Source organism: Phyllostomus hastatus, unplaced genomic scaffold (genome assembly GCF_019186645.2).
Source record: "Phyllostomus hastatus isolate PE091 unplaced genomic scaffold, TTU_PhHast_1.1 phas_scaffold_182, whole genome shotgun sequence".
NCBI lineage: Eukaryota > Metazoa > Chordata > Mammalia > Chiroptera > Phyllostomidae > Phyllostomus > Phyllostomus hastatus.
In genome coordinates, this window is record NW_025334013.1 from 5,939,290 (window position 1) to 5,955,038 (window position 15,749).

At 67.0% G+C, this 15,749-nt stretch overlaps 1 protein-coding gene across 5 annotated transcripts in view; it reads right to left on the bottom strand.

Annotated features, from left to right (window-relative positions):
- The window catches only part of CASZ1 (castor zinc finger 1), a 148,018-nt gene that overhangs the window by 11,000 nt on the left and 121,269 nt on the right, over positions 1-15,749 (bottom strand). For 4 of the 5 annotated variants that reach the window (XM_045858532.1, XM_045858533.1, XM_045858534.1 and 1 more), the window contains 11 exons: positions 12,329-13,163; positions 10,980-11,048; positions 9,280-9,370; positions 8,335-8,499; positions 7,162-7,334; positions 6,032-6,888; positions 3,592-3,727; positions 3,282-3,345; positions 1,795-1,949; positions 1,545-1,667; positions 313-651 (listed from right to left, as the gene is read on the bottom strand). In XM_045858532.1, the coding sequence (XP_045714488.1) occupies positions 313-651; positions 1,545-1,667; positions 1,795-1,949; positions 3,282-3,345; positions 3,592-3,727; positions 6,032-6,888; positions 7,162-7,334; positions 8,335-8,499; positions 9,280-9,370; positions 10,980-11,048; positions 12,329-13,163 (3,007 nt within the window). The remainder of the gene's footprint in view (positions 1-312; positions 652-1,544; positions 1,668-1,794; positions 1,950-3,281; positions 3,346-3,591; positions 3,728-6,031; positions 6,889-7,161; positions 7,335-8,334; positions 8,500-9,279; positions 9,371-10,979; positions 11,049-12,328; positions 13,164-15,749) is intronic. The other variant, XM_045858531.1, reaches the window with a different exon arrangement.

Sequence of the window (15,749 nt, forward strand, 5' to 3'; positions counted from 1 at the left end):
ACCCCCACCCCCGGCTCACCCACGTCGGTCCTTGCAGCGTCACCACTGGCCCTGTGTAACAGTGGCCACTGCCACCACGGTCCCCCCGCCCCGCCCCGGGCCACCTGCTCTGGGGGCGGGCAGTGAGGTCAGAGCAGCAGCATCTTTGGCTGGGAGGACACGGCCTCGCGGCCGGGCCCCACCGAGGCTGAGGCTGAGACCGGCCAGGGCTGACCGCGGGCTGGGGAGCAGCGACTCCTCGGCGCTCCTGGCTAGCACCTACTCCCGAGACGCGCGGGGGACACGAGACTCCCGGCTCATCGAGGGACTCACTTCTCCTGGAACTGGAGGAATCCGGGTTTGACCTGGGGCTTGGCATTCTCTAGAGAGGTCGTTGCCAAGGGCGAAGTGGGCAGGTGAGGCACGGACGCTGGAATCTGAGGCATCTGCGGGATGGTGGAAGCCAGCTGCTTCCAGGCGAGCAGGGTGGGGGTGGAGGGCACCACGGCCAGGCTGGGGGTCGGCCCCTCCAGGGAGGACACCGTGGCCGTGGTGATGGGAGGCGCCGGAGGGGACGTGGGGGCCAAGGAGGGTTTGGTCTCGGCGGCTGAGGCTGGGAAGGACGCCTCCGAGTTCCCTTTCACGGCTCCTCCCTCCGTCCGGAAGTGGAAGCTGCAGGAGGCAGAATGGGGTGTCTCAGGTGCGGAGAGGAGGGGACCCTGACAGGCCAGCCCTGCCCCGCCTCAGAAGCCCAGGGGCCCCGCCTCACCCCAGGGCCAGCGCCCGCTGTCGGGGAAGGACTGAGGACTGTGTCCTCCAACCCTGAACTTGGCTCCTGGCTCAGCCCTAACGACTCCTTACCACCTGTGACCTTCCTGATGTGTCTGCCCTAGCTCCTCCCTACTCGGGGGGGGGGGGGGGACAGCAGACCCTGGCTGACCGAGCCCATCCTCCGGAATCTGCTCTGAAGTGTAAAGGTTGGTCTCCGTGTCGGGGGGGGGGGGGGGTGCGGGATGCGGCTCCCCTGCAGACCGGCAGCTGGGGCCACCTGGCAGGGAGCCTGCCCGGGGCTCGGGAGCAGTGGAGATGCACTTTAAATGTTTCTGATTTCTGAGTTCAGTTCCAACGGGGGCTGGGCCTGCCGCTTTGCAGCTCAAGGGGTTTACACAGGTCCTTATCTTTAGGACGCGGGGAATCCACACACACACACAATGTTCTGGCTTGAGAAGGCCTTCGCCAGGGGTCCCCGCCAGGGCCAGAGCTGGGTCTCTGCAGCCGGCGGGCTCTGCGGGGACCGCGGCAGAGGGGCTGAGGCCGCCGGGCTGGGCGTGCTCATCGGGCCTGCGGCGGGGGCTGCCCGGGCGCGAAAGCCTGCCCGCGCCCGGGCAGCGCCTCCTGAGAAGCCAGCTCAGCTTCTGGGTTCATTTCTGAGGGGAAACGAGCACGGGTCTCGCGTGGAAGGCAGGGGGCGGCCTGTGCAGCCCCGGCCCCACCCAGCCTGGAGCCTGGCGTGGATAAAGGAGGCCGGGTTTGACGGGCCCCCCTTCCGAGGACCCTCAACTCACTTGGCATGCTTGATGGCCCCGTCCAGGGTGCTGAAAAGCGCGCCGCACTCCTCCACCACGCAGTGGAAGTGGGCCTTGTGCAGGAAGTCACACTGGGCATCGCAGAAGTCCTTGGTGCCGAACCTGGCCGGAGGGGTCGGCTGGTCAGAAGAGACTCCCGGGCTCTGGCGAGGCCGGGGTGGTGTGGGGCGGCCCCCAGGCCGGGGTCACGGCCCCGCCCTCCTGCCCGCGCTCCCAGCCAGCCCCTCACCTGCGGAGGTACACCTTCCAGGGCTCGGACAGTTTCTCCTGCACCAGGGCCTTGGCGGCCTTGCCGGGGAAGGGCGAGGACTCCACGGCCGGGCTCCCCTCCGCTTCTGTCTTGATGTTCAACAGGCCGCCGTGGTTGGGGCTGCCCTGAGACATCTGTGGGGAGCACAGGGGCCATGCTGAGGGCTGGGGGACCTCGGGACACACACCCGGCTGCATGGGGAGCAGCCGCAGCTCTGGGCCACTTGGGCCTGTCCCAGTGGACCAGAGCACAGCAGTGCTGGTGGCAGCAAGGACAGGACGCCAGGCCCGTGAGGCTCCGGCTGTGGAAGAGGCCCGTCCGTGCGGACGCTGCCCGGCCCCGTGCCTCGCCCAGGGCTCCTGCCCGCAACCCCAGCGCTGCTAGGAGCCCGTGCTCAAGCTGAGGCTGAGACTCGGGGCGCCCTCCGGCCCAGCTTCCCCCAGACTGCACGGCTCCCTGGTTATTTTCCTGCCAGGTTTTCAAAAGAAGTGCAGGAGGAGGAGGAGTGGGGGGAACCCCTGTGAATTCCTCGAGAACAAGAGAAGGCACACAAAGGAGGAGCAGAGCGGGAGGGAGGGAGGCTCCTGGGGTCGGAGAGAGACAGCTGGGAGCTGCTGGGCGAGGGGAGGGGGCGGCACGGGGGTCCGGGCAGTGGCCCCCTCAGGGCTCCCACAGGAAGGGGAGAGAGGGCGCAGGGGCAGGACCTAAAAAGGAGAAAGGAGAGCAGGCAGCCAGCAGGAGGGAGAGGGAAGGAACAGGGGCCAGGTGTGGGACGTGGGGCAGAGGGCGGAGGGCAGAGGGCGGAGGGCAGTGGGAGACCCTCCCCTGCCGGGGGCTCTGCCAGGGCCCCCACCCCAGGGTGTCCGGCCCAGGCCCGGCTCCCTCCTCAACCGTCACTAGTGTTCAGTAACCAAATTAATCTTGCTGTAGTCAAATTGATCATGTGAGGGGCGAAATATATTTGAGATGATGTATAATTCACAAAGACCCTGCATTATTTAAAATAAATATTCCGGAGCGACCTCTGCGGAAGGCGTCCGAGACCATTACTCAACCTGGAGAGTGGAAATGGATGCTTTGCCCCCACTTCGGCCCCCCTCCCCCATCCCGTTTCAAACAAACAAAAAATACACATATATAAAACAAATAAGTAAATAACATTAATAACCGGCGGGGAAAGAAGTTCGAGGGCTCCGGAAGGCTCCCGGAGCCCCTCCGTCTGAACGGAAGAAAGGGTGTCAGCGGCTGGGATATATTTCTTCAGCCAGTTCATTAAATTAATTTGTAAGCAGTGGCTCTGAAATTATATCCGATGAAAAATGGCCTCAAAATTTAAATGGTACAAACTCATCTTATTAGAGGCAAAACATTAAAAAACAAACACACCCCCCCCCCACACCCCCCCCAGCACGACTTTAATTTCTCTGGGTGGGGGGACTGGGAGGCGTGTGATGGATGGTTCTTACCTTATTCATAAGTGAGGATAAAAGAGATGAATTTGCCGGGACTGCGTGGCCATTTGATTCATTGCTGGAACACACAAACCAAGGGGCTCGCGCTCAGACGTGTGTGCGAGGGACGGAGCCTGGAGCCTCGTCCCCGCCGGCCCGGCCCGGCCCTGGGGCTCCGGCCAGGCTGCTGCCCCTTCCCCGGGCACGGGGCGACCCCTTGCCAGGAGGGCGTGGCCCCTGTCCCCCGTGGGGTCTGGCTCCTGAGGGTGCCATGCCCGGAGCCCCCGGCAGGGGCGTGGGGCGGGGAGGCCCCGCCCGGCCTCACCTGGGCTCCTTCACGGTCAGGTCCACACTGCGGTCCTGCGAGGCCTCCAGGGGCCCTGCGGCGCCCGAGCTCTCCCCGGGCTCCTGCTTCAGCGGGGCCGGGGCAAACCTGGCGGGACTGGCCTGCTGCCCGTTTCCTGCGGGGCGGGAGGCGGGGGAGATGTCGTTAGAGGGGACAAGGGCTTCATGTTGGGCACAGACCGGAACCCCCTGGGGGGCGGGCAGCGGGTGGGGTGGGGGGGGCGGTGTGCTGGGGCCCCTGGGGAGCCCTGGCTGCTGGTCAGTGCTTCTCCCCACTGACATGATTGCCTGTGACGCTCACCCCCGCGTGGCAATTCTTCAAGTGATAATTATGGCAAAATTATGTCAAAGTTGTCCAGGCTCAGGGCCTCCTGGATGAGGAGGGCGGGAGGCTGGGGAGGGGGCCGGGCCGGGCGTGGGGGCCCTTCATTCTGCCCACCGACTGTCACAGTCAATTTGTGGGGCTGCCGCTTAGGCTTTTATTAAAGACTCTGTTAACGCTGAGGCAAACTGGCAGATCTAGACTGGGAGCGGCGCCCCCTCCTCGGGTCCCGTCCCACTGTTGCCGGGGCGACGGCCCTGCCTTCCACTGAGCATGCCTAGGAGGGGCATCTGCTGGGTCAGGGCTATGGGAGCTGACAGCCAATCAGAGCGGTTCAAACTATGTGACCTCGCCCGTCAAGCTGTCCAGGACGGGGACGCGAGGCTGGGCTGGACGGGGGTCAGGGGGGAGCCATCGTCGGGCCGTGGGCCCGGGGGAGAGGCCGGAGCAGGACGGGCAGAGGACGTGGGAGGCCGGGAGAGTCGGGCCAAGGAAGTCGCTGACGGGAACGTGTCCACCCAGCCTCTCCCCGCAATCCCCAAGTGACTGAAATATTAATCTGCCCCCGGGCGCTGCAGCTGACAGAGAGCTGCTTCACGGACAGCAAGTGGCATTTTATTAAAAAGTACAGGAAAACGAGTCCTCTTCCTCTTTGCCTGACCTTTCTTTTGGGGAAAGGAGGTTTTTCTACTGAAAAGGAAGTACTTGGCAGTCTGAGCCCAGGGTGGCCTGGGAGGGGCCCCACCCCCGCCCGCAGGCCCCTGGCCAGAGGGGCATGGCCCCCGGCCATCCCGAGGACCCTCCCAGGAACGGAAGGTGGGTGTCTCCGAGCTGCGGGCTGACGGGAGCGGCCCGGTGGGGACGGGGCTGTCTTCTGAATTCCGAGTGTCCGAGTTCCGGCAGCTCCCCACCCAAAGTCATCGCCCAAGGTCCCCATGGGCAGAGGACCCGGCCACCCTGCCAAGCCCTGGCAGCCCTCCGGGAGGTCTGGGCCACCACGACCCTCAGTCCTGGCCAGTCTCAAGACGGTCTCGTGGGGAAGCTGGGTGCATGCGCCCAGGAACCGGACTGCTGAGGTCCGGGTTGCGGCTTCACCCCCTTCTAGCCACGTGCCCAGACACAGACCGTCCCCCCACTGCTCCACCAGCTCCGAAATGTGGGACTTTTGTCCATCTGCTTGCCCGCCACGCCCCGCACCCCCTGGGCACCCGGCCCCCAGCGAGACCGGTGGGTGCTGAATGGGTGAATGAATGAACGAATGAATGAAGTGAGCCGGTCCCAGACCTGAGGACCGGCCTAATGCTAGTTACCTGGAGGCGGGGGAAACAAGAGGATCCAGGTAAACAGAAAAGCCAAAACAAAATAAAACAAAAACAAAAACCCCAGAGGAAAAAGGCAGAAATGATTTTAAAAGAGCAGAGAACATAAGAAATCGGGGGACCGCCCCTCCCGGCGAGCCGGCGTGGGGGCAGAGATGGGACCGGCTCCACAGCCCCCACGCGGGAGCCCACGGGGCCGAAATGAAAGAAACTCCAGGTGCGCCCGGCTCCTCGGTCACGCTCGCCGTACTTAACCCCCCGCAGACGCGTGGGGCCCGCAGCTGCCCGGCCGGACGGCGCACGTCCTTTGCCGGGGAGAGCTCTACTGGCCAGGGCGGGCGGAGGGGCCGCCCAGGCAGGAATCTCCCTGAGTGTTCCTGAAGTGTCGAAACCCCCCCACCCCCGGGCTGGACTCACGCCCCCGCCCACACATCACCGGGAGGAAGCCCCAGGGAAACCTGGGGCTCTGGGGCGGCCCCCATGAGGGGCTGCGCTTGTGCCTCTGACTGGGCAGCGTGAGAAGACCGGGGTGCGGGCATGCACAGCCAGGCCACGGGGTCAGGATCATTGTCCCCGCGTCACAGGTGAGGCGGCAGAAGCGAGAGCTGCCTGGGGCGGGCAGGTCAAAACGGGGAGCCCTCACAGGAAATGAACAGGAAGGGGGCAGAGCAGGGGCAGAGGGCTGGGGTAAGAGGCCTCTGCCCTGCGCCCCAGGGCCAGGGAGCGGCGCCTGGGGTCTGGGAGGTGCTTGCTTCCTGGGCAGGGCCCCGCCTGCTCACCTGGATCAAAGGTGGCAGACGGCTTGAGCGCGGCCGCGGCCAGCCTGGCCATCATGGGCGAGATGAGGCCCTTGCTGGCGGAGATCCTCTCCATGATGGAGGCGGGGGGCATGGAGACAGAGGTGGTGGCGGCGGCGGGGGCTGAGTCACCGCCAGCTCCTGAGGCGGCCAGAGTGGGTGTGTCGGGGGTCGCCGAGGCCACCGCCCCTGAGGACATGGCGGCCATGAGGCCGGGGGTGCCCACCGGCAGGGAGGCGCTCCCGCGGCCCGGGAGAGTGGAGAAGTAGGGCGCGGCGGTGGGCAGGCCCGAGTTGGAGAGGGCCAGCGCCAGGGGGATGGAGCCCGGCAGGCCCTGGGACAGCAGCCCCGAGATCTTGCTGTTGGGAGGCTTGGTGGTGGCGCTGGGCGCGGCCTCGGCGGCGGCGGCGGCTGAGGCGGCGGCCAGGGAGGCGGAGGACTGCTGGCTGGTAGGGGAGGCGCTAAGGCTGGAGTTCTTGCTGCTCAGGGCAGAGAAGTCCACCAGGTCGTCGTTGCTGGACTCCTCGTGCTCCGTGTCCTTGGCGCCCAGCAGCGCGGGCGGCAGCCCCAGCACGCCCGAGGCCCGGACGTGCCGGCGCTCGTGCTTGCGCTTGTGCGAGGTCATCTGGCTGGTGGAGGTGAAGGTGAAGCCGCAGCCGGCGCGGATGCAGTGGAAGTGGTTGGTGGCCTTGCTGTACACGCAGCCCTCGTACTTGCACTCCTCGTACTTGTAGAACTTCTTGAAGCCGTCCTTGGCGTAGGCGTCGTCCTTGATGTGGTAGCTCTTGTGCTTCTCGATGTCGCACTTGTTCTTGAAGGTGAACGTGCAGCCGGGGCGCCTGGGTGGGACGGCGGGAGCCTGTCACGGGGCCTCGCGGGGCCAGGAGGAGGCCCTGCTCCGCTCCCGCCAGGGCCCAGGAGGTCTGGGCCTCCCGTGGAAGATGCCACAGGATTCGGAGATGGGGCCTCTGAGCAGCCCTCTGCTCCTGTCCCTGCTCCTGGCCCTGCTCCCCTGCGGGTGCAGGGCCCCAGCTGTCCCCTGGGCCTGGTTCCCGGCCTCCTGTCCCTCCCCCAGGCCAGCGAGCCTCCCTGGCACCCCCCCACCCCATTACCTGCAGTGGAAGTGGGTGGTCTTCTGCCCGTAGAACTGGCAGTCGGCCGTGCCGCAGTCCTCGGTGGCTCGGAAGCGCTGGAAGCCGTCGTTGATGAGCTGGGTGTTCTTCTTGTGGAAGTTCTCGTGCGTCATCACGTCCGACGTGCTCGTGTACACCTTGTTACAGCCCACCTGCAGGGGCCAGGATGGCCGTCAGGGGGAGGGCGGCCAGGCCCACCTGGGCCAAGGTCAGAGAGGCTGTCCTGACGGATGCAGCCGGGGCCTGGGGGTGTCGGACTACTGACCGCACCTGCGCACACCCAGCCAGGGAGACCAAGACGCTCCACTAGGAGCCACGGGAGAAAATCTCTAACCACCACCAGGGCCTGGCCCTGCCGGGGCTGAGGGTCAGCCTGTGCTCAGGGACCCAGGGCAGCCCCCTGCATACTTGTGGCAGCCCCCTCCCACAGGACCTGGTTTTGGGGTCCCAATCTACGGCTCTATACTTCTACAGCCCCCAGGGGGTAGGCAGGGCTGGACCCTGGGGCCTGGCGGTCACCTTTAGCCTGGGGACTCGCTGAGTGGATGGCTCCTGGCACCGGGCCCCCCCCCCCCACCCCAGCGGGGCCCAGGCAGGCGATGTGTGGCCATATTGAGTAAAAACCAGCGGAATCCGAATGCTTGCGCAGGCCGGGCCGTGCCAGTGTCTGCACCATCTCAGAGCCCGCCGAGCAAGCCCCCCTCCCCGCCCGGCCCAGGTTGTCCCCCGGAGCCCATAACAACCCCGGCAAATACCGGGGGCGGGAGGCACGGCGGCTGCCGTCCGCAGCCCGAAGTCGCTCCCCCTGGACCTGACACCTTGAAAAAGCCCAGACTCCGCGTGGCATTAAAACAAAGAATTAAACAAAAACCTCCTCAGGAACCATTTGCAACGCTGCTCTTGGTGTTAAAGCCTGAAAAATGTCGGTCTGTGTAAACAGCCCGCTGAGCTTCGCCCGCACCAAGTATGGCCACGGGGGAGGCCCCGCCCTGGCCCCCCAGCCGCTGCCCGCGTCCGAGCCCCCGGGCTCTGCTCCTGCCTGCTGTCCTCCCGTCCTGAGCCTGGGCCGGGAGAAAGGGGCCACCCCCCTCCGGGCAGGGGCGGGGCGGGGCGGGGAGCGCAGCCCCTCGGTGGGGGCGGGGCGGCAGGCACCTGCATGCAGTGGTAGTGGGTGCTCTTCCCGTTGAGGTGGCAGCCGTGGTAGTAGACGCTGCAGTCGTCCAGCGGGCTGAAGCGCATGAAGCCGTGCTGCAGCGAGTTGTCCCGCTTCTTGTGCATGTTGTAGTGCCGGATCACGTCCTGCTTGCTCGTGAACCGCTACGGGAGAGGGCCGGGTTGGCGGTGGCCGGGCCTGTCCCCCCGGGGCCGAGCACTCCCCGGGCCCACTGCCCGCCCCGGGCCCTCCGGTCTCCCTGGGAATAACCCCTCGGGAGGTCGGGGCAGCTGGGGCTGCCCCAGGGCCAGCACACTGGACCTTGGAGGGAACATCTCCGAAGGTTCCAGAAACACCGACTCTTCCCTGACCTCCCCCCAGGCTCCCAACGGCCCTGCCCAGGAGCAGAGCCGGTGAGCCAGACTGAGCCTTTAAGGGGACTCTGATGGTGACCCCTCCTCTAGCCTCGTGCCCCGCGTGGGCTACGCCAGCCAGGTCCCCGGGCGAGACAGGGAGCGGCCCCCGTGGGGCCTGCCTCCCTCCCATCACTTCCACGAGCCCTGCACAGGCCAGCAGGCAGCTTTGAACATGAGTGACCGTGCACCTCAACTCCCACGTTACGTCACCTCCACCCAGCGGGGCAGCGCGGCCGGCCCCCTGCGGACGCGGGGAAGATGGACGGGTCGAGGTGCCTGGGCTGCCGGGCACGGCCCCGGGTGCAGGGCGGACTCGGGGGACGGGACCTTGAATCAGCACCACCGGGATGCGGGTGGCGCTGGTCCCTGCTAGAGGCCTTATGGGCAGGAACCCGGGAATGTGGACAGGCTGGTGGTTTCCCCGAGTTCAGGTCATGAGGCCGGAGCGGAGCACAGGTCCCGCTTCTGGGGGGCCCCTGCGCTGCCGGGCTGCCGGGCGGGGGCGGCCGTGCCCGGGGGAGACCTCACCTGGTAGTTGCACTCGGGGTCGAGGCAGTGGTAGTGCTCGCGGTACTGGTAGGCACAGTGGATGTGGCCGCAGTGCTGGCTGCCCGAGAACCTGCGGACAGGGGCGGGCTCAGACCTCGCCGGGCGTCAGTCCCGGGAGCACCCTCCGGGGGCCTTGGCCCAGGCAGGTGAGCACAGTCTGTGTTGCGCCCCAGAGAAGCGCTCCGGGCCCCGTGTGGGGGCGGGGGGGGGGGAGGTGGTGTGCCGGGGTGGCGTGGTGGAGGCCCGAGAAGGCCAGGACAAGTGACCGAGCCCGTCAGGGAGCCTAGGGCCGTCGAGCTGCAGGCCCACTGCACCTGCCCTGGGAGCGCACCTGCCCTGGGGCTGAGTACCCGGTAAGGCGCAGGGCCTGGGCCCACGCGGGGAGGGAAGGAGACGCTGGGGCCAGCCAAAGGTCACGGCAGAGATGGGGGAGAGACCTGGCAGGGACGGGCAGAGACGGTGAGGGCAGGAGCCCCGAGGTGGCCCAGCCGCCTTCCGCGGAGGTGCCGCCCGCCCAGCCCTGGGCCGGGTGCCGGGGACCCCAGCTGAGCCGGCCCGGGGCTCTGCTGCTGAGCGATGTCAGAGGGCTCTCTCCGTCCTGGGCTTTCCTGACACGTGAAACAGTGCAGAGCTATGAATTTTTAAAGCGCAGCATCTGCTTGGTTTCCCGAGGCGGGGAGCTTGCTCTCCAGCCAACTCCGCAGCCGGGAGCTCCGGCCGCCTGGCCGCTGCCTGCCTCCCACCAAGCCCTCGCCTTCCCCGGGCCCCGATGCTGTGGGGCGCAGTTCTCGGGGCCTCGGGACGGGCCCCCGGGGAGGGCCTGCCATGGCGACTGGGGAAGACGTGGTGGGTGCAGCCCGCCTTCCCGGCCAGCAAGGCGTTGGGCTGGGGGCAGAGTGAGGAAAACCCCCTCACCATAAACCCCCTCGTAAGGGGGCGGGGGGGAGCCACTTGCAAATACATATTTAAGCTGAAGCTGCCAAAAAGGCCATCTGCGGAGGCACTGACAATAATGGTAATAATAATAATAAAGAGCAAAAGTGGAAAGACAGAGGAGGACGGGGAGGTGGAGACACGGAGGGACGAAGAACCGGGAGGATCAGCAGAAAGACAGCGGCCAGGGCGCGACCCCCGCCATGTGCCGCCCCACCAGGCACAGCAGCCGGGGGCCTGCTGCTGGGGCGTCTGTCCAGGTGAAGGCCCTGCACCTGCCCATCCTGCCGCCTTGGGGACGCAAAGGGGCAGGTCTGGGGTCAGGTGCAGAGGGTCAAGGTGCAGAGGGTCAAGGCCTGGTCCCAGGGCCCCGGAGGCCACCTCTCCTCCTTATTCCGGCCAGTTCCACAGCAGCCCACAGCCACCCAGGGCCCCGTGGGGGCTGTGGAGGGCGTCCTGCATTTGCCCGTGATGGGGCCCTGCTCCTGGTCCCCTGCAGGTCCCTGTCCTGCCTGGTGTACAAGCTGCCTAGGACTGGCCGCCCTGACACGGCCAGGGGCCGGGGCCTCGGAGGCGGGGGAGAGGGCGGGCCCTCAGGGCAGTTTGGGGCAGGAGTGTGTGGGGAGGGGGGCAGCCGGCACCTTGGCACGGGCGGTCGGACAGACTACGTAGGGTCCCACGGCCCCCAGGCATTCCTGGAGCCCCCCCTGCCTCTCTCCACGGCAGGCTCCTCCCCCGGGGCCTACCTGGCAATATATTTCTGGTAAATGTTTACATCTTCGGTGACAGCTGGTTTATCTGTGGGCAATCCGTTCCTGGCGAGAGACACACAGGGCACAGCCGATTAGCGGACGGGGGTGGCCTCACGCCCCGGGAGCAGCTGGGGGGCAGCTCCCTGCCCTGGGGCCCTGGCCCTCCTTTCCCTGGCTCAGCGGCGTTCGGGGGCAAGTCCTCTGGCTGCCGTCTGGCACAGGTTCCATGAGCTGAGCTCCAGCAAGGATCTCGAGCCGGCAGGGCTGCACGGCTCCCGGCACCTGGGCACGGGCCCGGTCTGGCCGGCCCGGAGAGCGGGGGCCTGACCCCCTTCGCACACTGGGAGCCGGGGAGCTGCTGGCTGAGGAGGGGCAGTGGGTGTCACTGGGGAGCGCGTCGGGGAGGGGCAAGGGCAGGTGGGTGCTCGGAAGAGCCTCCTGCACGGCAGAGGGCGGCTCCCTGGGTCTGTCCCCGGGTTGGGGGCCGGTCTCCGGGTTTGGGGGAGGGGGGCTCATTCAGCCCCACAAGGTCTGTGAGCATCGTTTTACCGCCGCCTACAGGGGTGGTTTTCACCCCCTTCCATCCCTCAGTGCACACGAGCTGATTGCTAACACTCTGTGGCACACCAAAAATACGTATCTTTTGCTGATCTGAGAAGAACATAGGTGTAATTTTAATTCGCTCACACCGATGGCTATTGCTGTGCTGGCTGTTGCCATTTTTTTATTTGGCACTCTGGGGGAAAAGGGGTCAGTGGCCCTCAGTGTCAGGCGTTGCGTATTTTAAAAACTCCTGGGGCACACTGACCGAGAATCACCGGCCTGGAGGTTTGCGCCGAGTAGCCCAACCCCACCCCAGCCTCTACCTTCTCTTGCTGCCCTTCCCCACGGTCCAGGCGCTGGACCCGGGAGCCACGGCCACCGGCTCGGACTCCTGAACCCCCAACCCGGAGCAGAGCTTTCCTAGCCACCCACAGCCTGGCCCTGGCGGCGGCAGGCGGCAGGGAAAGCCCGTCTCAGGCAGACGGGGTGGCATCGGTGTGTGGCCCGTGTGTTAGCCTGTGAGCACATGCATGGACGTACCGGGTGTGTGCGAGCCTGTGTGTGCGCGTGCGGCAGATGCACAGTGTGCGAGGCCACCCACTGGGTGTGAGAGGTCACGCAGGCAGAGAGACAAGGCTGGGTGTGCGTGGGCACACTCGTGAGTGGAAGCCCACGACGCAGGAGAACCTGAGCGTGTGTGGCTGTGTGCATGAGGTATGCATGTGTGTCCACAAACGTGAGCTGTGCAGGCAGGGTCTGTGCTGGGGCGGGGGGTGGGGGGGAGGAAGGCAGGGCCTTACTTGACGGTGGAGACGGTCCCCGTGGTGATGGAGTCTGTTTTGGAGAAGGCCGACTTCAGGTACTCGGGGGCACTGAAGGGCAGGGAGGCGGGCGGCTCGGGCCCCGGGCCGGCGGCGCTGGGGGCGCTGGGCACGCTGGCCAGGGGAGCGGGCGCCAGGCTAGAGGCGGGCGGAGCCTTGGCGGGGCCGGGCTTCTGGATGGCCCGGACGTCGTACTTGGAGGGGCGGCCCACCTTGCCGGTCTTGAAGGCGATGGCGCCGCCCATGTCGGGGCTGCCCTCGCCGGGCTTGAAGAGGTGCAGGTACTTGACGTTCTCCAGGTCGTACTTGGACGGCTTCTTGTAGGTGCTCCCGTTCTGGGGCCGCAGGTTCTCACCCGTCTTCAGCTTCTGGATGAAGAAGTCGTACTTGGAGGCGCGGGCCGCCAGGCCCTGCATGGGGACGCCGCCGTGCGAGGGCAGCGGCAGGATGGTGGCCTTGGTCTCCAGGTGCGCCGTGGCGCCGGGCAGCCGCAGGCCGGGCAGGGGGCCCAGCGCCTCCTTGCCCGCCCGATCCTCCGCCTTGGCGCCGTGGGCCGGCCAGGACAGCTGCTCGCCCGCCTTCAGCTTCCGGATGTACTCCTCGTACTTGGAGAAGCGCGCCCGCTTGCTGAGGGCGTCCTCCGCGGCAGGCAGCGTGCAGGAGGCGGCCGCCTCGGCCGTGGGGCCCGCTCGCAGCTTCTCGAAGCTGATCTTCCGGGCCAGCTCGTCTCGCGTGTTCTGGTCGTCGTAGCCGAACATGCCGAGGAACTCGGTCATGGTGGTGGCCGCGTAGTCCCGCAGGGACGAGGCCTCTCCTAGGGCAGGGAGGGCGGGCGGTCACTTCTGGGAGGGGGAGGGCGGGGGAGCCCCCCACGTGCGTGAGCCGGGAGCCCCTACCGCAGCGGGGGTGTAGAGGGAGGGCCCCCGGGTGGGGAGGGGGCGGAGCGGGACATGATCTATGGACATTTGGCTCACTTGTTAGGTTTTACGACTCTTAAATTAATTTGTTTTAAAAAAAAGTAATTAATACTGGGGTAAAATAAAACGAGTTCATCAATGCCAGGAAAATCAATTTCCTAAATGTTCTGGCCGATGGCTTTTCAGTACATTAAACAAAGTTTCATAAATGTCTCCGCTCTCTCGCTTTGGCCTAATATGAAGGAGAAGTCGTTTTACTGGAAGGGAGGCCAGAGCCCAACCTGCCTCCAGGGGCGGGGGTGAAGCCGGGGCCGGGGGCCAGGTGGGGACGCAGGCCCGTGGCGGGGCGGGCACGCAGGAGCCCAGGGGTGAGGGAGCGTTGTGGGTGGGGCCAGGGGCCTGGCTGGGCCTGCCTGGAGGACCCTCTTCGGTCCCCACGAGTGACACGCGGGCATCTTATCCCTGGGAGGACCTGTCCTCCGGCCCCAGAGCCCCAGGTCATGAAGGGTCCCAGACAGCGGGCCCAGGGGGCAGAGATCCCGCCGCCGTGCTCGCCTGGACTCTCTCGGGACCCCCGCCGCAGCCCAGATCTCCGGGCCCTTCCGCCCTCTGGTCCCCCTCTGGTCCCCCTCTGGTCGCCCTCCGGTCGCTGGTGCTGGTGCCCAGGGCAGCGGCCCGAGTGCGGCCAGCCCCCTGCCCGCCCGAGTGCACACGTGTGCTCACACTCACCGCCGAGCTCACCTCCCGCTGCCGCCCCCGCCTTGCAGATGCACGCGCCCCGCCCAGACCCCCCCGCCCAGCTCCCCGAGACTTGTCTCAGGGGGGCCGGAGGCAGGACGGCCCGATGCTCCCCCGGCTTTTCTCTGGGGGCCCCGCCGTCCGCACACGGCCGTCCACCCCAGCAGGCGGGTGACTCCGGGGCACGCATGAGGCACGGCCCCCTGCACCGAACGCCGGCGGAACGCCCGCCCTGGGCTGCGTTCTGAACCGGGGACGGGTGTGCGGGTGTGCGCACACAGCCCCACCGGGGCCACGGCAGGCGGGTGTGCACGCCCTCCCCCCTCGTGCCAGAGCCGGCACACCCACGCTGGGGTGCCGACGGCACAGTCGGGGAAGGTGTGGCCAAAGAAGGGGGGAGAGGCGTGGGACTCAGGCAGGGGAGCAGGTCGGGGGTGGGGGGTCTCCTCCCCATCCTGCCCCAACCTGCCAGGGCTGGGGTTCTCAGACCACACCTGGAGGCGGTCTCGCCGCGCCAGACGAGGCTCGGGCAGGTGAGGAAACCCAGCAGGTTGTGGAGAGAGGGGCTCCGGGCTCCTGGGGGTCGGGGGGAGCCGTCCTGGGAGGGCTGGGGCCCCAGGAGGCGAGGAGAGGACAGTCCTGGGCAGCACCTGGCCCCTGAGGCGGGCAGAGCGACTCGGAGAAGGGACAGACAGCTGTTCCCTTGGGGTGGGGGCGGGGCCGTGGCCTGGGGGCCGCTGTCCTGACCTTAAGCGTGTGGGACCAAGGCTCCACCTGGGAGGGGTGGGCTCTCCCTGTCGGGTCCAGTGGCTCAGGAACCAGGAAAGGGGGCTAAAAATAGCTGGAGGCAGCTGAGCCCTCACTATATATGGCAGAGAAAACAGAAGGCTTTGAAGGGCAGGCGGCTCAGAGCAGGGAGGGGGCCAGGCAGGGGTCCCGGGGCCGGCCCACGGGCCTGTATCCCCCAGCCCCAGGGCCCAGGGCAGGGGGCCGGGGACCAAGCCGGTGGCGGGTAGCTAGGGCCCCGGCTGGCCTTCTGCAGGGCCCAGGGACGAGCACGCCCACCCAGGTGACACACGGCTGCCCCACGGGGCCTCCAGCCAGAGGCGTGAGGTCTGGGGCCAAGGGGCCGCGGTATTTCCAGTCCTGCTTCTGGTCACCCCAGCCCCCGGCCCCCAGAGGAGAGGAGGCCGGAGGCAGGAGTCTGGGGCAGCGCGGGGCCGGGGAGAGGCCGGACGCTGAAGCCGAAGGGACGGCGGCCTCGTCTCTGCCCCTCCCCGTCCTCGGGCCCCGTGCAGTCACCTTGGGCCCGGGACCGGCAAGGGCTTTTCCTATCAGAGGAAACTGAAGGTCACACTTTTCCTCATTGATCTTGCAATGTTTGTTAATTACTCTGTCACTGATGTGGCGAAGGATAATTAAACAGCTCTGTTTATATCTTATATGCATAATTATGTGGCTGCGCAGGGCTCCCCGCGCAGGGAGGGGATGCGCCCCTCACCGCAGGGGGAAGGGGACAGGGGAGCGGGCAGGGGAGGCCCGGGCGGCAGGCACGGGCCTGGCAGGGAGGCTGGGGAGTGGAGAGAAGACCCCTCATCCTGGGGTTCCGGTCCCTGGGGTGACCCCGTCCCACCTGGGACCCCCCCGCCCCCCAGCAGAAGGCGCTTAGGGCCGCTCTGAGGACAAGCAGACGCCCGGAGGGCCGGGCCTCGGCCGCTCGTGGGAAAGAGGTCAGCCAGAGGAGC